A 22,618-nucleotide genomic window follows, 5' to 3' on the forward strand; every position below is an offset into this window, starting at 1 on the left:
ATTCTCATGATGAATTTTAGAATTTCTCAGTATTTGTAGCTACAGAAACTTTGCTACAGACTTTAGCATCAGTCTGATACGTTCCATTAAACTTAAAGCAGGTGGATTTGATCTAGTTATCAGAAGCTCGTTGAAGTTTTAACATTTGTATATTTATTCACCTTTTGGAAATATAAACTCACAAAAAAACAAAGAAATTCTTAAAAAATCGTAATTTGAACTGAAATGCTGCTGAAGGTTCAGTGATTCAATGTTAAATATCACGATCAGCTGACTGGAAAATGTTCTGCTGGAATGTTTATTTTATCTTTAAAACAAAAGAAAGAAGATTTAATGGTTAAACTTTGTATATTAGAGTGATTTAGTGTGTTTTTATTATTTTTATTTTAAAGAAAAAACAGTCGTCAGAAGGTTTTATTATTGATTTAAAGTCAATAGCGCCGCCTGGTGGTCATCAGAAGGCTTGTATCAGAGTTGCCAGGTTCACGCTTTTCCTCCAAATTGAACTAGTTCCAGTTTATGAAGGTGGATTTTGAAGATATTTAGGGATGGATTTTTTTTGGTTGGATCTGGCAACCCTGCATCGTAACACTCCTATAGTGTGAGAAATCAAACATTTCTACTCGGATTAAATTGTGTAAAATGATTAAATGACTGGATAAACACTCATGATGTACAAATATATCATCGATTTTCTTTTATTTTTAATCATACACACATAAAAACAAGCATAAATATAAATGTATAAGATTATAAAGCTCCTGAAACATCATGAGGTACTGTGACTGCATTATTAACACTGCTGTGTTTCAAAAGTATATAGACACCTGTAAGGTACAGATCATAAAAGCGATAAGATTTCAGTGATTTCAGCATTTTTAGAAAACTAAACAGTTATAAACCAAGTCCATAATGTGCTTCACATTTCATATTAACTCAGTTTTGTCTTTGGTAGGTTCACGGGGGTTCATTTCATTTCCGTTTCATTTCCATGAGAGAAATGAAGAAGTGAAGCAGGGTGAGATGTCAACAAGAGGAACAGAAAATATTTGGGGGGTCAGCTTCACCTGTCAGGGTGGAACTGAAACATGTACCCACTTCCTTACATACCCTGCAGCACCACATGTCTGTGTGTGTGAGTGTGTGTGCATGTACACTATATAGACAAAAGTATTGGGACACATGAAAAAGAATGTTTTCATTTGGTGATTCTGGGTGATGCTAGTCCGAGTTCGACTCTCAGCAGAGCTATCGGCCCGTCGAGCATCTACACAGACACGATTGGTTATGTCTGTTGGCGTCTGTGTATTCCTGCCCTGTGCCCAGTGTTTCGCCCACTGTGACCCTGACCAGAATAAAGCGACTTCTCAGACCTTCTCAGCTCAGATCAATGAGATCCTCCTCGACGTGTCCCGCCTCCTGCTGTTTCTTCTGCAGCCAATCGGCTCTCAGCTGCTTCACCTCCTTTCCATAATACTCGTGCAGTTTAACGAAGTCGTCCAGGGGGTTGAAGTCCACCTGGGGCCACTCTCCGCACAGAGGGACGGGGCCGTTCATAGGCGTCACGTGGGCGTTCCTCTTGGGCCAGTGTTTGGGCGAGCGCTTGTGGGCGCTTTTGACCGGCGCCGGAGCGGCGTGGTGGTGGGCGTGTGGGATGCAGCTGGCGCTGTGGCTCCTGGTCTCTCTGCAGGTCGGGGCTGGATGCTGGGTGAAGTGTGACGTTCCGGGGTACAAGGAGGCCATGACGGAGCCAGAGCAGGAACTGGAACCGGAGCGGGAACCGTTCACCAAAGGTTCGATCACAGTGGAAGACGAAGGGGAATCTTCAAAGCTTCTGCCCTCTTTAGCGTCTTTGGTATGAAGAAAAAAATCATTATGAATACAGTAACGTAAGCATCACACACATACACAAGTACCTGAGCGGGATTCAAAGTCTGCAGAAGCCTGGGAGGAGTTCTGACCTAAACCCCATAAGGATTCTGTATCAGGAGCTTTAGACCAAATCCTGGATTTGGTTCAGGGATGAATAGTGGCCCAAAATTCCTCCGCAGCTACATAAAAGGCTGATTTTTAGTCAGCAGATGCGTTCATGTGCAGTCGTTGCTGCTTGAAGTGGCAGAAACCAGTTATTAAGTTTACAGAGGGGGTGATATAGGTGTTGCATAATACTACACTCCTGTTCATACTACATTTTGTAAGGCAGTGGTACACTACATGGCCAAAAGTATTTGGATGCCTGACTGTGAGTTTGTCCCACTTCAAAAACAAACTTTTTCTTGTCAGCCGCTCTTTTGAGAAGGCTTTTCACAAGACTTTGAAGTACGTATGTATGTGGGAATTTGTGCCCATATAGTCAAAAGATGACAGGAGAGGATAATAGTACATCTGATCACCTCAGAATGTGGCAACATTTAGAACAGTCACCCAACCACCAACTTCCTGTTTCTCGTTTCCTCTTTTCTACAATACTTAGTTTGTAACTTTTCAAAGTAATGCAACTTCGGTATGATGGACCACATGCACTGAATCATTTCGGAATGTTATTTTAGTAATTGGGCGTGGGACGATGTTTTGAGTATCTACTGAAGCTTTGCAGATGTTAATCTGAAAACGTTTAGCAGGATTTCCATTTTTTCCCATATATGGAGATAACTCTCATTGTGGTTCAGTGCAGTCCTAGAGTCTTAGACATGGCTTTAAAACTCTGCCATTCCACCCAACCCCCATCCGTTGGAACTTTAATGTGCCAGCTTTACCTTGTTGGTAAGATTTAAGATAAAACAGTCAAATAAACCGAACCATGAGCCGAGAATGCCGCCGCACCGCTACCCCCGTTATGGCTTTAACTGTGTATCTGACCTTGGTAGAGGTGAGCGAGGTCTCTGACGAGCAGTGAGACGTAGACGTGGCTGGCCGACCGTAGCGCGTTGATCCAGCTCCTCTGGCTCGGCCGGTCGTCCGCCGCGAGCTGGTAGGAGCGAAGGCCCGGCCCGGTGAACACCAGCGAGAAGGAACGGTCAGACTCTCCGGCGTGGACCACACAACCCTCCAGCACAATCACGCCCAGCAGACCGCGGTCGGCCGGACGCTCCTGATAGAACAACAGGTTCCCCTTCAGCACGAACCACCGGCGCAGGTACGACGACTTCCTGTCTCTCTACAGGACGCAGACGTGGAACAGCAGACAGAAAAACAGACAGACAGATCAGATCATGACCTCTGGTTATCGTTTTAAATCACTGGAACAATGAGATGCGGATCAGGCCCTGAAGGGGAGCCACGGATGCCGGGCGCTTCTCTTCACCTGCCAGAGACGAAATCTCACAGAGAGTGCTAGTCACCCACCCTCACGCAGGCACATCAACCAGCCAGCAGAGGTCACAACTGCATCAGCAACGAGGTACCAACTTGACACCGAAATTCGTTAACTGTGCAGCCGTGCTGCTATTATTTTATTTAACGCCCTAACAAAGAAAAAACATTCTCAATAAATAAACTGCAACTGTCCAAAATCACAAAATGAGACATAAAATCAGAGCTGACCTGACGGAGCTGCGTGTCTCTAATGCTGCACTAACGGGAACCAGAAGCAGAAATGAAGCCACACGCCTGAACTACTGACCTACAGCCACAAACAACGATTAGGATTGTGCAAGGACGGCATGGGCCTGTAATTACCACCCACAACAACATTTCAAACATTCCTCGCTCGACACAGAGACTCTGAGGCAAGTGCTGCACAGAAAAAAACTAAATAAATAACAATGATGTGCACTAAATAACACAGCACACATCCACATCTGCTCAGGTAAACGTGAGGAACCTGCAGAACGGGCGTACAAATCAGCTTCTAATGGAACGTAAAGTGCAGAAACTTCCAGTGAGGGAAGAGAAAGTTCCTGTGGTTACTGTGTTCTTAATATCAAGACCTCAGTAATAATCAGGTTGGATTTATTAATAAAATTAGGGCACTTAAACAGGCCCAACAGACCCTCGCAGGCATTTAAACAGATCCATTAAAGCTTATTTACGCTTCATAAAAACATTCAATCACTGAACCCATTAAGCGTTTTATTTCTGCATGATATAAAGTCACAAACATGTGATTTGATGTTATTTTATGTGATCATCTGTATCTGTACCGGACTGTGTTAGTATCTGACGGTAACCCTATAATGTGATGTATGGGGTATGAGAGATTTTTGCGTACCCTTTTATACAGATACCCCTCTTTATCCACGGGCGAGGTGCAGGACAGGTAGTGGGTTAAAATTTTCCGATGGATCTTCATCACAGCACCCACTGGATCCTGAGAATTTACTATTAAAATACATAAATTAATAATAATAATAACAGTTATTTATAATGCAATCCAATTGTAATATATTATATAAATAAATTTATATATATTTAAATATAATATATACATAATTTTAAATTGTAAATATAACTGTGAAATAGAGATATAATTTGCCCTTTTAGGCACCTTTTAAGCCTTTTTAAGTTTTTTTATACCTTACTTTTGTATTACATTACTGTCTTAAACTTTTTTTATCCTTTTCTGTACCACATTGTAATGTCGTTGTGTGATGTTTGTGATCATTGTAAATTGTTGCTGTAACACCATAATTTCCCTTTGGGGATCAATAAAGTAATCAATCAATCAATCAATCAATATTATTAGTCTTATTAATATAATATAAATGTAAAATATATATAAATAACAATAATAGAATACCTCTATTTTACATTTATATGTATACAGCATTAATAAAATAATAATAGTAACAGTAATAATAATAATAATTTAAAAGCAGATTTACTTGATTGATTTATTACTTTATTGATCCCCAAAGTAAATTGCAGTGTTTCACAAACATCACAAACATCACAAACACATCCATCTTGTGCTAATAGACCTGAAGTAGTTTTTAGAAATAAAATAAATAGAATAAAAATGTAAATGAAAATAACTTATAAATATAGAAATATAAAATAAAACTTGCTTCTCACCACCAGGTAAAAACACATTTTGGCATCTCGATTTCTAAATGAATAGTTTTGCTGAACTCTAAGTAAAAAAAATATCTATTTAATTTAATACTAATAAATGAATGTGTTTATATTTAAATGTAAATAAAGATATATTTTTATTTGATGGTGTTTAAACAGATATAAAGTGGTTAAGTGATGACAGCTCAGGTTCAGGTTGTAATCTAACATTCACCTAACATTAACATTAACAGATTAATCTGATGTGTTTAAACTCACCTGTATCGACGCGCTAAAGTCCTAAATGTCCTTAAACTTCATGTTCAGGTGTATAAATGATTATCTGGATCATGAGGAGATGGATCAGGACACACGGAGGTAAAGGAGTGAAGATGATCTATTCAGGTTTCGTATTACCGGTGTCCTCACTCCTGCTGGGTCGTATTCAATCCTATTGATGTGTAACGCTGAGTGCACTATGTAGGGAGGACAGCCGCGTTGGTAGACACTAAGTAGTGCACTGGTGAAGGGTAGATAAAGTAAATTGAAACTAAAGGCTTTTTCGAGCTGAAACCTGTGTTGAAATATAAATAAACGGACCGACCCAGTTCCAGTTAGATTAGCATCACGGCTAATATTAGCTAATCGGTGTTTGTTTACTTTATGTGTAGGTTTTAAACATTATAACGTTGAAACGTTTTAAAGTTGGTGTTTGTAATATAAAACTTAATTACATATGTGCAGTTTATATAGGAACACACACACACTGACGTGATGCTTATTTTCAGTCACTACACACTAACATTCAGGTGAACTTTGTGGATATACAATTACTGACTGTAGTCCATATGTAGAAAAGGACCCTGTGATGTTGGGTGGTGGTCCATTCTCAGCATCACAATGACAATTACATGGTAATAACATGGTACTTAGTGTCTGTTGTTCTGGTATGAGTGTAACAGGTGCAGCAGTGTTGTTGGGATTAATAAATCCTGTTTGAACGTACCGGTGTCTTTATTAGGAACACACACACTGTTAGCGCTGGTTTTAGGTGGACAGTTTAAGACACGGTGTATGTTCATTATCCTCTAATCTTTAATCTGTAGACACTTTCTGATCACAGGATGCTGATGGTTTTATATTTTTTGATGTGAGACTATGGTGCTTAAATAATCCCAACAACTCTGCTGTACCTGCTACACTAACGTTAGTGTCAATGTAGTGCTGTGAATGATCCACCATCCAAAGAACACCTTGTCAGTAAAGGTCTTGAGGGCGTCCATAAATAATAATAAATTATTAGTGATAAATGTGGTAGAGGGTGGCGACAAAGGCTACATTCAGTAGTTGTATATCCACAAAGCTTATCTGAATGATATGTGTCTGTATTTAATAATCAGTGAATGTACATACCAGATACTGCAGGTGTATATATGAATGTGTATATGTTTTTGATTCAGTTATTTTGTGTTTTATAATAATTCAATTATTCTTTAATTACTCTTTTCTGGTCAGGGTCACAGTGTGCAGCCACCCTAGACAGTGCACAGTAAAGCCCTCTTACTTATTTTTTATACTTTTAATGCAATTTCCCTTCAGGGATCAATCCATCAATGAATTTTTACAGCTTAGTGCAATTTAGAGATTGGCACGCCGTCCCTGTGTTTCCTCTCAACACATGTAGTAGGTGGATTGGCTGCTCTAAATGTATCATAGTAAAACATCAGGATGAAGCTGTTAGTGTGGGTGAATGAATCCCGCTGTACTGCTTGGTCTCCTCTATAGGAGGCGCTGAAGTAAAACAAACATCTGTTTACCCCCCCATCACCAAAGAAGCAGCAGTTGTTTACGTCATTTCCGTTTAAAAGCTTGAATGGCGCAGAGGGAATAACAGCAGAAATTCAGGTACAAACAGCTCGTTTATTCTGTCGTGTGATTAACATTCTGCTTTACTTTTATATTCTTATTGATTCGCTCCATCAGATATAAAAAGCGCCTCGTCATTAAGTGCAGTGTTGAGCGGTTTTTGCATACGCATTAGTTAGCTGCTCGGCTAATGCGCTTAAACTGCGTGATTTTGTTTTTCCACCCGTTTTCTGAGTAATCCCGCCTCCTCTGCTGTGATTGGTTGATAACTTACACGCAGCCCTCTGATTGGCCTTTTAACGTGCGCGTTAAGAGCTGTAGGGGGCGTGTTAGTCGTAATCCAGGTGTAAAAACAACGCGTTTTATTTAGTAATAATCTTGCAAATCACGCTATTATTAAAATAATGTAATTACTTATTTATTTATTGTTGCTATTGTCTCAAATCCTAAATGTATTTTTTCTTCTGTGCTGTTGCTGAAATCATTAACTTACTGTATTGTAATAATGATTATACAAATAATTCCAATAATATTTGAATATTTTAATATTGCTCACGTCATTCCTGTGGTTTTTGCTATCCTCCTCCTTTAAATGTAATTTAATTTTATTTTTGATTTTGTTGCTGAAATTATTAATATTAATTTGTATTCATGTTATTGTTTTTTGAGAATTATTATTATTATTTATATTAGAAGTCGTGGTGATAGAAGTAGTATTAATCAGTTGGTTTTTCTAGGTAAATGTTAAGCATTTAAATGCTTAATAATAATAATAACTCAAACTCAAAAGAAGCTTTATTGGCATGACAAATAAGGACATTCGTATTGCCAAAGCAAGTTACAGAGAAACAATAACAATTAGAACAAAAATATACAAAACAGTTACAGGTGCAAAAATATAAAAAAAGAATAAAATATTAATAAAAACAGTGCAAATAATAACAATAAAAAGGTGACATTTACAGTAATGAGGTAGATAAGATAACACTTAGTAATAAACGTTTGATAAAGATATAATCTGTTATAAGATTAAATTGATTTAAGGAAAAGAAAAGTAAAAATAAAGCATGTTGGTGCCGTGTGAAACTGTTTAATCTAATATCAAGTGTAATGATACTGGGTAAAGTTACAGGGCTAAGTGTGATCTAGAGAAGTTTAGATTATTATTGTGATGAGGCTTACATGAATTCTGAGACGTCATTGTTTCAGATTGACCTGTTAGGTAGTTTTGATGTTATAATGAATTATCTGGAACATCTGGATAGATCCAGATCTTCACAACCTGTGGATTTTAGTTTTAAATATATGAAATATTTGCAGGCTTGATTCCAGTATTAAAATCATTTTAAAACATCGTGTTTTTGCTGCTTTTAGATGTGAAAATGTATCTGAGTGCACAGTGCAGTAAGGTTCATGAGAAAACGTAAGCTAACGGTTGGATCTCACGTTCTGTTTGAATGGTTCTGTAGAATGTCTAAAAGGAAAGTGACGTTTGAGGACGGTGATGGAGAGTTTAGTTTGGAGGACGAAATACCCAAGAAGAAGGTTATATTCTCTGCTTTATCATGCTTAATAATTCCAAACACAGTTTAGAATAGATTGTAATTCCTGTTTCCTGTCCTGTACAGATGTATGATGAGGTGAGTGGTCCAGGCTCCAGGTTTAAGGAGAAACACTCACTGGACAGCGATGAGGAAGACGAGGGAGAGGATGAAGACAAGAGCAGCAAATACAACATCCTGGACACTGATGACATCGAAGGTACGACACCCTGTGAGTTGGTTATGAAGATTTCTGTAGAAATGAATGTACAATAATAAAATATGGGCGTGGTTCCAGGTCAGGAAATGGCGACGATCGACTGTGATGAAGGAGTTCCCATCACTCCCTTCAATCTGCACGAGGAGATGCAGGAGGGACACTTCGACTCGGAGGGGAACTACTTCATCAAGAAGGAGAAGGACATCAGAGACAACTGGCTGGACAACATCGACTGGGTAAATAAATCCTGATTGTTTGTTGATCCCGGTTCATTCTTTAGCATCTGTGCCAGGCGTACAAACCTGGGTAGCTCATGCCGGGGCTGTTTTCTGGACTTCCCACCTGGTAAAACCGGGACCTAGTGAATGTGCTGTAACTCTTCATCTTATCTGGCGCAGGTGAAAATCAAAGAGCAGCCGGCGAAGAAGAAAAAGAAGGGCCTGTCGGCGAAGCGGCGGCGCCGGGCCGGAGACGAGGACGAGGCCGAGGAGGAGAGGCAGCGCGAGGAGAAGCGAGGCGACAACGAGGACGACGACGAGGAGGAAGAGGAGGGGGAGAAGGAACCTCAGGTGGATCCGTTGGCCGGGTTGAATCCCCGTCAGCTCACCGAGGCCCTGGTGAACCTGCTCCAGCCCGGGGAGACCGTCTCGGCCGGCCTGCGCAGACTGGGGGGGCTCGGCGGGCGGAAGAAGAAAGGACGATCGAGAGACGAGGCGGGGGAGAAGAAGAAGGACGAGACGCCCGACAGAGACCCGGAGAAGCTGGAAAGACTGACGGCGCTGGCGGACAGGCTGGTGGCGATGGGCGAGTACGAGATCTACCAGCAGACGTACGAGAAACTGAACTACAGGCTGAAGAGCGCGGGGCGCAGAGCGGCGGCGCGGCAGAAGCGGGGCGCGGAGGGGGAGGAGGACGAGCTCGACATGTTCGCCGATCGATTCGACGAGCAGCACGGCCAAGAGAAAGAGAAGAGCGGGGAGGAGGAGGATGAGAACAGTGCAGGTAAACCTCCTCCACCCTCACTAAGTATAACCACAATATACACGTGAGGAAACTTTTTGCAGATCCCTCGTAGATCTCTCGCATGCACCAGTGCTACAGAGTAGTCTGGTCGATCTGTGTATTCTCAGCTGGTCCAAGTTGTGTCACTGGCCTGGTCACCTCGCCAATGGAATGACCAAAGCTCTGGGCATCAGTATCAGTGGTGGAGGAGCGCAGAGAGCATACTGTGTTCTCTGTAGGAATTGCTCGCTAGCCCGCTGCCGTCCTCGGCCGGCGTTAATGTGGTTCACGTGTCCAAAGGTCAAAATACGAGACCGAACCTGGACTGGCTGAGAAGCTCTGATGGAATTATTTATCATCATGGTCGTTCTGTCCTTTCTAGGGTTTAACACTTCAGCTCTATATTTTGGGGCGTGAGTTTTTACGATTTGAGTTGTTGATGTCCTGTTTCTCAGCAGTGAGCGATGAGGTGATGTGGGAGTACAAGTGGGAGAACAAGGAGAACTCGGAGCTCTACGGACCGTTCAGCAGCCAGCAGATGCAGGTTAGAATCTGTAGGATTTTATCTGTGTGTGACTTGTTGCTATAAGCCAGCAGCTCTTTGCAGACTTTGCATCTGGGTCCTGTGTGGGGTCCATTTAGGAAGATACGGCCAAAAGTATTTGGACACCTGACCATGAGCTGGTTGGACGTCTCAAAAACAAACTGTTTTAAAATAGAGCAACTTCTATGTGATCATTTCAGCTAGAATAACAACCACTCTTTGACATGTGACTGTGGGAATTTGTGCCCATTCAGGCAAAACATGACAACATTTGAATTTGGTGTTCCGGACCTTTCCAGAGCTGTTGAGTTTCTTTAAATCAATTTTCTTCATGTCTTGTTGTGGCTGAAACTTATGAATTCAGTAATTAAAGGGGTGTCCCAATACTTTTGACCATATAATGTATACTGTGTTCCTCAGCTGATGTGAAGGATAAGTCTTTTGGTGTGGTTGTCTTTCTTTTCTGCAGGACTGGGTGGATCAGGGCTACTTTAAAGACGCCGTTTACTGCAGACGGGTGGATCAGGATGGTGCACAGTTCTACAACTCCAAAAGACTGGACTTTGATCTTTATATTTGATTGGAGGATGTTTTTATGTTTCAGTTTTTTTTTTTTCAGTTTTTTGTGGCTCTGAGCTTTTCTCAGTCGCTGTGTGTTTTATGTGTGTGTCTGAAATCCGTAAGTATGTGGACAGTAGAAGATTAAAGCGCTTTTCAACCTCATATTCATCTTGTCTGATGCATTTTACGAGCGGCTTAAAATAGGTGAACCATCGGACATTCTGGGTTAATGCACTGGTGTTGCTGGGTCATTACTGGTTGTTTTTATGACAGTGATCATCTTCCCAACCAAGTGGAAATGACATAACTGGAAATTTGTTCTGATGGTCGAATGTAATCAAGGAATCACCATGAAACAAGTTTGAGGATCAGATGTCCGCAGTCGAGTGAGCTTCACATGCCCAGATCATCAATCAGGACACACTTCCTGTCAGCACTTTTGTTCTTATTTTGCTTGTTTTGTTTGATTTTCTTGCTGAAATGGTTCTTGGTGGTTCTTGTACACACACAACAGGAACAGCAGACCGAGATGAGTTCGAACTGCTGGAGGTTGGGATGTTTTCTTCATGTGTGAGCCTTCTAACTGTTTTTGTTTTAAAATAAAGATGTTAGTGGATGGCCAGATCAGCGGCTGTGTGATTATTCATGGTTTATTAGGTCTTTTTAACCTCAAACTTCAGTGTTGTCTCGTTGGGCTTCATCTTCGGAAGATTGGAGTCTGGGATTTGGACTGATCCCGGTCAAAGAAACCGTCCGACAGTCTAATATAGAGTAGTGGGAAGTAGTAGTCTGACTTCTTTTGTTCACGCATGTCATGGAATGATTTCAGATCAACTTGAGTAAAATCGAGACACATTTTACAAAACATTAATTATTTATTTCAGAAACAATGTTCAGAAACACCTATATCACTTTTAATTGTCCTCTTAGCTTAATAACTGAATTTACCACCATCTACAGCAAGTATGGTTATTAAACACTATAATGTAATATTTATTTTCTACAAGTTTTATATTCAGTATAAACTGGATAAATGGGGTACGGGGTGATGAGGAGTACAGAGATGTGCTACAGTCAGTATTAGTATACCTACAAATCTGTATTAACACCTACAGTCTTAATACAGTGCCTGGTGAGTTTATGTGGACGACCTTTTTAATACAAGTTCAAGTGTTTAAACCGCACACCTAAGCAAGTGGTGTTTAAGATAAATAACCCTCCTCCAACAACGTGGCAACAGTTTGGGGAAGGCCCTGCTCTGTTTTAGTCTGTTGTAAAGGATCTTCAGTGGCCTACACCATGCCCTGACCTCAAATTGGGATGAATTGGAACCGATCGCACACTTTTTTTCCACAGAATGGATACCGGTTCACCTGCTTGGCTTAGACTAAAGGCCTGTAAAACTGTTTGTGAAGGACTGATGGCACAGAACACTTTATATGCACTTCGGTATGGGGGAACATTAGGGCACCACTCCCTGCTGCTACCTTCCCTCGTTTGGGTATCATCCTTACACAGCAGATTGTAAGATTTTATGAGTGAAACTGACGTTTTCCTTTCAGACATGATTGGTACTAACAATAAAACACCCAAAAAAGTGCACTTTGTAGTGAATAGGGTGTGGTTTCTAGTGGTTTCGGGCGTACGGCGCTTGTTTTGCTGATTTACTGTACTTCAGAGTGTGTTTTTCGGGACGCGTCCCAAACCGCATACTACGGTACTACATAGTGCAAATACGCACTACAATCATTCTATCTACATTACGGTTAATTACCGGAGTACCTAGGGAATACACTAGATAGTAGGGTAGTGTGAGGTTTGGGACGCGGCCTCGATCTGATTGGTCAGCTCAAAGGCTCCACGAGTTGTAGTAAAAACATGCAGATTTGACTGGCCGGTGGGCGGGACTTTTCAGGTGTCCTGGTTGAATCCAGCGCTGTGATTGGTCAGCATTGTTGTCGATCATGCGTTGAGTGGAACGCGTTAAAAATGGCGAAAGTTGGACACCGCTCCGTCGTGAAAATCATTATTTCAGTAATAAGAGATAAAAAAGGAGATAAAATATCGTATTGCTGAAGCTGGATGCTTTTCTTGGTACGTAAACGATGAACTGGGGTCTGTGTAAGTGCACAGTGCTGAGTTGAGCTGTGTTGTATTGTTGGGGTTTAGCGACAGTTAGAACAGAATTCTGTTATCAGCAATATTTTACATTTATTTAGACATTAAATTCTAATACAGCGTTAAATTGAATCTATATGTGATTGTTTTTTACTTTAATATAGTTCAGGCTTAAATTTTCAATGTTTATTTACCATCAGCCACAAATTGATTTCCTAATAATAATAATGCACATGTTTGTATGTGTATTATATCAAAGTTTCTTATAAATACAAGATTTATTTCTTTTTTTACTTCTGTTTGTATTAGTTAAGTCTGTTAATCAAGTCAAAAGTTTGCATACTGTTATTGTACAGGGCAGATTTGGAATAGGAATAATTTCATAAAGTCTGTACTTTGTGGGTATACAATAACTGACTGTAGCCAATCCGCTGCTCAGTACACTTTGTCTGCAGGCTGCAGGACAGCGGGAGATGAACTCATCATCAGAAGAGAATGGCGGGGTATGTTCCAACTCAAAATAAATACATTTACATTTTTGGCATTTAGTGGACGCTTTTATCCAAAGCGACTTACAGTTGTGACAGTAAACAGTCTAAGCAATTGAGGGTTAAGGGCCTTGCTCAAGGGCCCAACAGTGGTAACCTGGCAGTGGTGGGGCTTGAACCGGCAACCGTTTGATTACTAGTCCAGTACCGTAACCACTAGGATACAACTGCTATTTGTTTACAAATGTTTTGTTTGGGTTGATAGAATGTCAGGATCACTAGATATCGGAACATAACTGTCGGGATTTGTTTCCATGAAGCGACAAAATCTTTAGTAAAATAATTGGAAATTTAGTTATTAGGTCTGGCTTACAGTAGGGATTCTAATTCATCCCAAATGTGTTAAAGTGTTGGGCTACTCTTCATTGAAGGTAAAAAGAAGCGGTCGGTGCTGCACACGTGTCGGAGGGGCCGTGTGTTAGTCACGACCCTCCTTGATCAGGACTGGAGGGCTGGAAATATGAACAGGGAATTGGATATGACTAGAATGAGAAAATAATCGGGGGGACATGCATAAAAATATGATACAAACACATCTTGGGTCTACAAAATAATTGTTAGAGTTACGCTTGTTGATAGGAACCCACTTTCTGTTGCTGGGATCAAATCCAGCACCACACACACACACACACACACACACACACACACACACACACACACACACACACACACACACACACACACACACAACGCTCAGTTCCATTTGAGCCAAGTGATGATTTATAATCAGTGTGTGTTTGTTTAATGAGTGTAATTGCTGGATTCTAATCCACTTTAACGCTTCAGTAAACAACTCACACACACACACACACACACACACAATGATTCATTTGCATTTATGAAAAACCTTGTTGAGTTAATGCGGTCCTGACCAAGCACGGTGCCGACGCTTTATTTTAATATCGACACACTTCCTGTCAAGGTGCGTTACCATCACAGTGTGTTTACTGGTGTGAAAATAAACCATTTAAAAAAATTAAAAAAAAACCAGGCTAGACTGGTTCTCTATACACAAACCGTCTAACTGCAAACCTCTATATAAAGTTATTAGTTTATATACAATTGTTTAGAATGTAATGGTTTCTTTTTTATTCTGTTTATGCATTAATAAAGTCTGAAAAACGGTCCACTGTTCAGCCAGTTTGAACTTACAGGGCGCTGTATCGAGCATGTTGTGAAATAAAGCAGTTATTTGCCGTTAATGACATGCTGCTGTTTTTCTATTTCAGAAAAGCCAGGAAAAGACGAGGCATCAACACCAGCAGCCTGAGTGAGTGTGTTTTATTTACTAGTGCCGTCATATCACACACAGATGATCACACATCCTCGTCTAGGATCTAAAATCTACAAACATCTCTGTAGATTTAATGATCAGACAGTTATTGAATACATCGTTTACTCTCCTCTATTAAAAGAACAAACCTTGACATTATTAAGCTAAGATTCAGGTCGTGTTGTAGACGTGACGCACGCTGCAGAATTAGGATGCGGGAAGGTGTCCGGCTATTTCGTAATCAGTGTTCGCCTACGCTGATGCATGCTGGGAGCTTCCATCTGGCTCAATGTGGAAGCCAGTACACAGAAAGAGCAGCTCACTAAATATCTGCTATCTACACCAGTTCTGTCGTGATTCGTTAATGGAAACGATAGTAATTAATGGTTGTTAAGCCTCTGACCCACTCAGACCCGCACTGTCTGGTGGTATCTAGGACCAGGATTTGACCAGCAGCTTCTTCAGCTTCTTTGTTTTGAGGTGGATTGTGCTCGGCACGTTCTTCAGAAAACTGGATTTGTGTCATTGGTCGACCTTCCATCGCACCATTGTTGTAGCTTTCTATGGTGGACTGGAGTCGCATGGGCACTCTGACTGGCACAGGAAGGGTTGGATGCACTGTGTTGTGACATATTTACCTCCACACAGCATTCATGTCCTCTGGCATTATTGAGTCCTGGCCACCCAGCGATCCTTTGGGATTTTTTTTGGCTGACGTGACGAAGACGACCCATAGTGGTTTCATATTTAGCCATGTTGGTGTGTAGAGATCAATAAGCTGGCTAATTGATGATGAAATTTGTAGTCAGCAATATTTAACAATCGATTATATGCTGCAACTCTCAGCAAGGTAAAATAAAAGTAGTTTTTGATAGTGGATCGTACTGTACCCTACTGTACATCTAATACTTCTCTCTCTCTCTCTCTCTCTCTCTCTCTCTCTCTCTCTCTCTCTCTCTCTTTTTTCTTTTTGCAGAGATGAAAGCGTCCGATCCTGCAAGCGCAAGTTGGCGTTGACCTCGCTGGAGTCGTACGATTCTGCCGAAGCCCAGGATTCGGAGAAAAAGCACCCGGAAAGCCCCCCGCCCGCCAAGCGATGGGTCATCGGGCCGCTGTTCCAGTCCTTCAGATCCAAAATGGCAAGCTTCACCGAGATCGTCATGAGTCCCGTTCGGCTTTTCACCGAGCACACGGGCGCGCTGAACACCGAGGACCCGTCGGGAGCGGAGGGCGAAGAGGCGGACGTGGTCCGCAACAGGGCTGCGGTTGTACAGAGACTGAAGTTTGATCACGGCAGCGATCGGCAGCACGGCACAGCACGGCATGCTGGATCAGAAAAGCAAAGTGACTCCATCCCAGAGGGGAACGATTCGTTTAGGACTTTAACTCCAGTAAAGCAGTCAGTGTTGTGTAATGACCCGGGTTCCGAAAACGGAGTCTACGATCCCACGAGCGCTTCTGGTTCATCTCAGGGGGCGTCCAGCTCAACGACTCCCGAATCTGAACCACGTTCGAGCAGTTTGACATTTTTGACTGAACACGGAGGCAAAAAAGAGCCGGACAGCCTGCCGATTCCGATCCGGACGAGTCCCGGAAAAGCCTCCGAGTCTCAGAGAGCAGAGGAGAGTTCAGATCTTTCATGTGAGCTGCCAGAAAATGAGCAAAATCGGGCAATAATTCAGGATCCGTCCCAAAATGTGGCCGCTTTCAGGGGGAGGAAACGGAGGGACCGGGAGACGAGCGAGGGAGCGGAAGACGTTGGGCAAGTGATGAAATCTCAGACAGTCACACTGGACAGAAGTCTGACGGCGAGCAAGCGGCAGAGGGTTCTCGTATCAGACGGGGTTCCTGGCAGCACCGGGGATGCAGAAATGTCCAGAATCGAGTTCGGTTGCTCTGAAATGCTGTCTAGAACAAGAAGTAGGCGTAACGATACGAAATGTACGCCGCCGGCAGCTTCGGGAGACTCGAAGCACACGCCAGCTCCCAAAAAGCCGCCGGCCAGCAAGAACAGGTCGAGTAGAGGTGTGAGGGTCAGGAGAGGTGTGGACGCTTTTGAGGACCAGGGGATGTCCATGTCTCTTATGCTGAAGGTCGGACCCGAGGTGGACGAGGACGTTTCCGCTACGAGCCGCGGGTTGATAAAAAACGATACCGAGGGAAACCGAGAGCGCGTGATGGATCACGTTCTAACTGAGAACGACGACGGATTTGAGAACCTTGACCTCATTGCGAGGAAGTCGAGCAGAGCGGACAAGCAGAGGAGGCGCTGCGTGACCTCAGAAATGAGGATGCACGTCCTGGGAGACCAAAACGTCCAGGAACCGGCCCCGGTCTCCAACCGGCTCAAGCGCAGCCTCAGCTGCCCCGACATCTCCTCCCTCCGGCCCAGCACCGACCACACCCTTCCTTTCCACCCACCGTCCCCCAAGCAGCCAACGCACCCGCGGCCTTGTTCCCCGCTCAAGCGCGAGCGGCGCCACACCGTGTGCAGCCTGGAGATCGAGCGCGAGATCGCCCCCCTGTGTCTCCGCAAGGAAGTGTACCCTAACTGGGCCGGCCCGTCCGGTAGCGCCCGCCCGCACTCACCGTCCAAATCGCTCGCAGCGCTCGTGTCCTGCTTCCTCTCCAGCCCTCTCGCCTTCCTCTCCGAGAGGTCGTCCCGAAGGCGCGGTGACGATAGCACGTACGGGTCCACTCTGTCGTTCTCCAAAATCACAAACTCACCGTCTACCTCGTTTACGTCCGCGTTCTCCCCCGATGCCGCTCACACACCTGAAGATCACGCTCTATCGTCACACTCCAGGTGAGCCCATCAGGCGACTTCTAATTATTAAGTACAGTTGCTAACAGCTGTATAAAAATTAATATATTAAATCATGGACTAGCATGACCACGCCCTCCTGCACAAAGTCAGGTCCATGGAGACATGGTATGAGTTTAGAGTGCCTTCACAGAACCCTGACCTCGCCCTTATCACCCTTATTTGGACCTACATATATATTTTTTTCTGGATGTGCATAAATTCCCATAGAATTTGTTTTTCTTGGGTTTTCGGAGTGTCTCTGTTATGGCTGCAAAGGAGCATCCAGCTGATCGTTCAGCTCAGACGTTTAACCACCGGAGCAGCTTGTTTGTTTATATATGTAGGTTATATGTAGGTTTTCTGGTCCACAGCTGCCTAAAACACATGCGCCTCTGAATCCATGCATCATATCTTTATCCTTTAACACAAAGATCACTAAAGATCTGTTGTCTGAACTGCTTAGATCAAACAAACTTGTGTTCTTCATCACCAGTGTGTTCGACTCGGTCCCGACGCCGGCCGAAGACTGTGGGGTTCATCAGGAGAGCGGAGAACATGATCTGGCCACAGTGGCATCTGAGGAGAAAGCTCTGTCTGACCCGGACGTTAAGGTACCGCTGATCAATCTTAGAAGTGTTTAATAGGACGTATTAGCTTCAGAGGTTCTGTTTTGCAGATCACATCTTTATTTCATTTGTTCACATTGGGTGACTTGCTCTAATTTGTTTATGCTTTGTGCCCCCCCCCCCCCCACCCCCCCCCCCCCCAGACTGTCAGGAAGCAGATAGAAGGAAAGAAAGTTTCCGCCATCCGCATCCGCAAGACTCTTCCTAAACCGCAATATAACCTCACCCCCATGGGTCTGCCCAAAGCTGTCAGGTGGGTCACTGCATCGTCCATCAGTGGGTCAAACCTACTTTTTTCTAAAAAAAAAAAAAAAAGTATAATGGAGAGAAAGGAAAGGAGGAAGGAAATAAAATGATGTTCAGGCTGGTAACCAGACCCTGTAACCAATAGCCAGTTTGACGGGCTGGAATCACACTGACTGATGGGAGACACTGGAATCCTTTCCATTACCAGTCCATACTATGAAGCCACAATGCCATTTTGTTATTTTTATTATAAGTAGAATGAACAGCTTTAAAATGTGCACATACTGAGAAGAATGCTGGTGAATACAGGCAGCAGGGTCCTGGTGGGACTGATTTATACCATCAGTTCATTCTGATCAGGTGATCCAGCTACACTCTGTATCAGCAGTTCCAGTTTAACGTAGTATGGTGCACAATGATGAGGTTTAAAGAGTTTAAAGAGATTAAACTCCTGTCTGTAGGCTGAATGGGCATAAATCCTCACAGTTTGTTCATATGTAGTGTAGGTTAGAGCTGACGTTAGGGCTGAGACTGTATGAACTGGTACTTTATTTATCCCGGAGAGTCCAAACCTTCAACTCTTCACAGATCAGCACTGAACCTTTTCTCTCAGGGATAAATAAAGTACCAGTTTTATCCATCAGTGATTCTGATCTGTGACTGTTACAAACTTGAAACTAGAGGATTGGACTCGTTAGAACCGTGACCGAGTTCTAATCTCACTTCTGCATGCTGGTGTGATCACAGCTCTGTTTAAACCTTTTGTTCTCAGGGTGAAGAAGAAAGTTTTCAGTGTGGAGGAAATTTATACCAACAAAAATTTTACTTCACCTCCTGAGGGGTGAGTTCAGCACCCACCAGCACCCACAGCCAATAACTACACAAACACCAGCACCTCCACACACGGATCATCTCACCAGCACTGAGCTCCGGCACTTAAACACGCTTCAAACTTTTCAAAGCCGTCTTCAGTATTGACGATTTTATATATTTTTAAATCGTGTAACTTAAGTAACATTTTCTGTGTGGTAAAATTGATCTGGTTTAAAAACAAAATTATACCATTTATAGCATTTAAAAAGAATATTTAAAAAGTTGCCTTTCTATAAACAATATACAGGGGTTGGACAAAATAACTGAAACACCTGTCATTTTAGTGTGGTAGGTTTCATGGCTAAATTGGACCAGTCTGGTGGCCAATCTTCATTAATTGCACATTGCACCAGTAAGAGCAGAGTGTGAAGGTTCAATTAGCAGGGTAAGAGCACAGTTTTGCTCAAAATATTGCAATGCACACAACATTATGGGTGACATACCAGAGTTCAAAAGAGGACAAATTGTTGGTGCACGTCTTGCTGGCGCATCTGTGACCAAGACAGCAAGTCTTTGTGATGTATCAAGAGCCACGGTATCCAGGGTAATGTCAGCATACCACCAAGAAGGACAAACCACATCCAACAGGATTAACTGTGGACGCAAGAGGAAGCTGTCTGAAAGGGATGTTCGGGTGCTAACCCGGATTGTATCCAAAAAAACATAAAACCACGGCTGCCCAAATCACGGCAGAATTAAATGTGCACCTCAACTCTCCTGTTTCCACCAGAACTGTCTGTCGGGAGCTCCACAGGGTCAATATACACGGCCGGGCTGCTATAGCCAAACCTTTGGTCACTCGTGCCAATGCCAAACGTCGGTTTCAATGGTGCAAGGAGCGCAAATCTTGGGCTGTGGACAATGTGAAACATGTATTGTTCTCTGATGAGTCCACCTTTACTGTTTTCCCCACATCCGGGAGAGTTACGGTGTGGAGAAGCCCCAAAGAAGTGTACCACCCAGACTGTTGCATGCCCAGAGTGAAGCATGGGGGTGGATCAGTGATGGTTTGGGCTGCCATATCATGGCATTCCCTTGGCCCAATACTTGTGCTAGATGGGCGCGTCACTACCAAGGACTACCGAACCATTCTGGAGGACCATGTGCATCCAATGGCGGTGCCGTGTATCAGGATGACAATGCACCAATACACACAGCAAGACTGGTGAAAGATTGGTTTGATGAACATGAAAGTGAAGTTGAACATCTCCCATGGCCTGCACAGTCACCAGATCTAAATATTATTGAGCCACTTTGGGGTGTTTTGGAGAAGCGAGTCAGGAAACGTTTTCCTCCACCAGCATCACGTAGTGACCTGGCCACTATCCTGCAAGAAGAATGGCTTAAAATCCCTCTGACCACTGTGCAGGACTTGTATATGTCATTTCCAAGACGAATTGACGCTGTATTGGCCGCAAAAGGAGGCCCTACACCATACTAATAAATTATTGTGGTCTAAAACCAGGTGTTTCAGTTATTTTGTCCAACCCCTGTATATAATTGTAGTTTATCATTATATTAATTTTACATGTAACATAATTACCAGTGTGTGTGTGTGTGTGATCCATTATTAGTAGTATATATTACTATTATTATTCTGATAAAAATATGTTAAAATATTTATTATAAATCTTATTATTATAAATATTATATATAGTATTATACATATGTATTGCCATTGTATAAATTATTATAAATGTTATTTTTATTGGTAATATTAATTTAGAAATCATTAATATTATAATAAGTATTATTGTGAATATTTTTATTACTATTATAAATAATATTCTTATTGGTACCATAATTATTTTTGTTTATATTAATATAATTATAATTTAAGTGATATGATTATAAAGATTAAATATTATTTATTATTATATATTAATATAGTTTAGCACAATAAATAGTATCATAAATATTATTCTCTCTAATGGTGTTATTATTATTGTCAATATTTTAAGTAATATTTTTATGAATAATTATAATTATTATAGGTATTACTTATTTTATAAATAATATTCTACTTATTGTTATTATTATTATAAATATTATTTGTATGATTTAGTTTGTTGCTGTTTGCAGGAGATTAGAGACGATATTTGAAGCCCCCCTGAGCCGCCGGGACGGCTCCGAATCTTTCATCAGTCTGAAACGAATGAAGCGATTTATCGATTTTCCGGAACTGGGCGTGGCCAGGAAGCCCAAGAGGCCTCCGATCGGTGGAGCGGGCGGAGCTCAGAGGAAAGGTGCAGGGAACTCTGGGGCGGGGAGGACGCGCAGGGGCGTCTGGGCGTCGTCCAGAGAGGAATCGCTGCTCGTGCAGGACTCTGATTCGCTCTTGTGCTCCAAATTGACCGAGCTGGACACGTGGATGATCAGGGAGCAAATGGTCAACTGATGCCCTCAGCCGGGTACCACCCTACCCGTTCCTCTCTACTGTAAGCCCTTCTGAGGGGGCAGTGAAGGTGGCGTGGACTTTCAGACATGTACATTTATTATGTAAAGAGATTTGTGAGTGTTTGCACGTTCTTCTGGTTTTGGTCTGACTAGCTGCTTCAGTCTGGAGGAAACGGTCTGTGTTACCGTCCAGACTCGCACCTTCAGGTGTCGCTGTACATCCCAGCGAGCAGCTGATCGGTAAATGGGTCCTGCACTAGCACTCGCTCTCTTTCACACAACCGTTCCTGTAAAATTGTACCATGAGAGCAAAATCACCACAAACAGAAGCACAGATCTGACCGTGAGCTCACCGCTGCTGATCAGAATGATGGGATTTCACTCTGAATTTAAGCAGAATAAGCCTAAATGTTGGTGCCAAACCGCCCTGGAAATGCTGCCCGTCTTGGTCGCTGCTTGTACAGGCGGTCATTTATTTGTTAATAATTAATAAATATTAATTACATTTAAATACGGCGGCTTCTCTCGAGTCTGAGTGATTCAACAAATACTTCATGCTAATATCATTTAATCGCATACAAGTTTATGATGGTGCTTCTGATTCACTTTCATCTTGTTTTTGTTTGCCGCTCTGACACTTATTCCCCAGCTCTTCATTTATTAGTTTTGTTTTCAACAACAAGAGTATCATGGGGTGAGTCTGCCGTGTTTGCATTAGTGATCAGAAAAGTAAGGGAGTGATGTCTCACTTTTTTATTAGATGAGTCCTCATGATGCTTTTGTTTTTGTTTGCTTCATTTAATTATCTAAATACAGTGGTGTTCAAAAAAAATAGCTTGAATGGGTTCAATCTGCCAAGGAACACATCGGTCCAAAGCGAAATGGCTCAACATTTTATGGACTGGTGGAATCAAAAATGTTCTTTTTGGGTCTAGTGGCCATAGAATACTTGAGGAGATCATGTTGTTCTATGTCGGAAAAAAGAAATGTTTTTAAAATGGGTGT

General features: G+C 42.4%; 3 protein-coding genes across 5 annotated transcripts; 2 read left to right on the forward strand and 1 right to left on the reverse strand.

Annotated features, from left to right (window-relative positions):
• Positions 1–763: 763 nt before the first annotated feature.
• On the reverse strand, positions 764–4,298 carry pheta2 (PH domain containing endocytic trafficking adaptor 2). Its single transcript, XM_062984975.1, has 3 exons — positions 4,211–4,298; positions 2,860–3,157; positions 764–1,850 (listed from the first exon to the last, which is right to left on the reverse strand). Exons 1-3 carry the CDS (start codon positions 4,289–4,291, stop codon positions 1,378–1,380), a joined length of 852 nt encoding a protein of 283 aa, XP_062841045.1. The 5' UTR covers positions 4,292–4,298; the 3' UTR covers positions 764–1,377.
• A 1,052-nt stretch (positions 4,299–5,350) lies between these two features.
• Positions 5,351–11,353, forward strand: cd2bp2 (CD2 (cytoplasmic tail) binding protein 2). 3 transcript variants are annotated; one of them, XM_062984963.1, is made up of 7 exons: positions 5,351–5,370; positions 8,328–8,403; positions 8,487–8,619; positions 8,698–8,855; positions 9,018–9,621; positions 10,077–10,165; positions 10,635–11,353. In XM_062984963.1, the coding sequence occupies exons 1-7, from the start codon at positions 5,351–5,353 to the stop codon at positions 10,743–10,745; spliced, it is 1,191 nt and encodes a 396-aa protein (XP_062841033.1). In that variant the 3' UTR covers positions 10,746–11,353. The 3 variants fall into 3 exon arrangements, with proteins under 3 accessions (XP_062841033.1, XP_062841034.1, XP_062841035.1); XM_062984964.1 differs by having other exon boundaries at positions 10,080–10,165; XM_062984965.1 differs by lacking the exon at positions 5,351–5,370 and adding an exon at positions 6,768–6,897.
• A 1,390-nt stretch (positions 11,354–12,743) lies between these two features.
• prr14 (proline rich 14) lies at positions 12,744–22,128 on the forward strand. Its single transcript, XM_062984937.1, has 8 exons — positions 12,744–12,820; positions 13,284–13,347; positions 14,622–14,662; positions 15,642–17,471; positions 17,965–18,082; positions 18,241–18,350; positions 19,116–19,184; positions 21,299–22,128. The coding sequence occupies exons 2-8, from the start codon at positions 13,318–13,320 to the stop codon at positions 21,612–21,614; spliced, it is 2,514 nt and encodes an 837-aa protein (XP_062841007.1). The 5' UTR covers positions 12,744–12,820; positions 13,284–13,317; the 3' UTR covers positions 21,615–22,128.
• The last annotated feature ends 490 nt before the right edge of the window (positions 22,129–22,618 follow it).

Source organism: Trichomycterus rosablanca, chromosome 22 (genome assembly GCF_030014385.1).
Source record: "Trichomycterus rosablanca isolate fTriRos1 chromosome 22, fTriRos1.hap1, whole genome shotgun sequence".
Taxonomy (NCBI): Eukaryota; Metazoa; Chordata; class Actinopteri; order Siluriformes; family Trichomycteridae; genus Trichomycterus; species Trichomycterus rosablanca.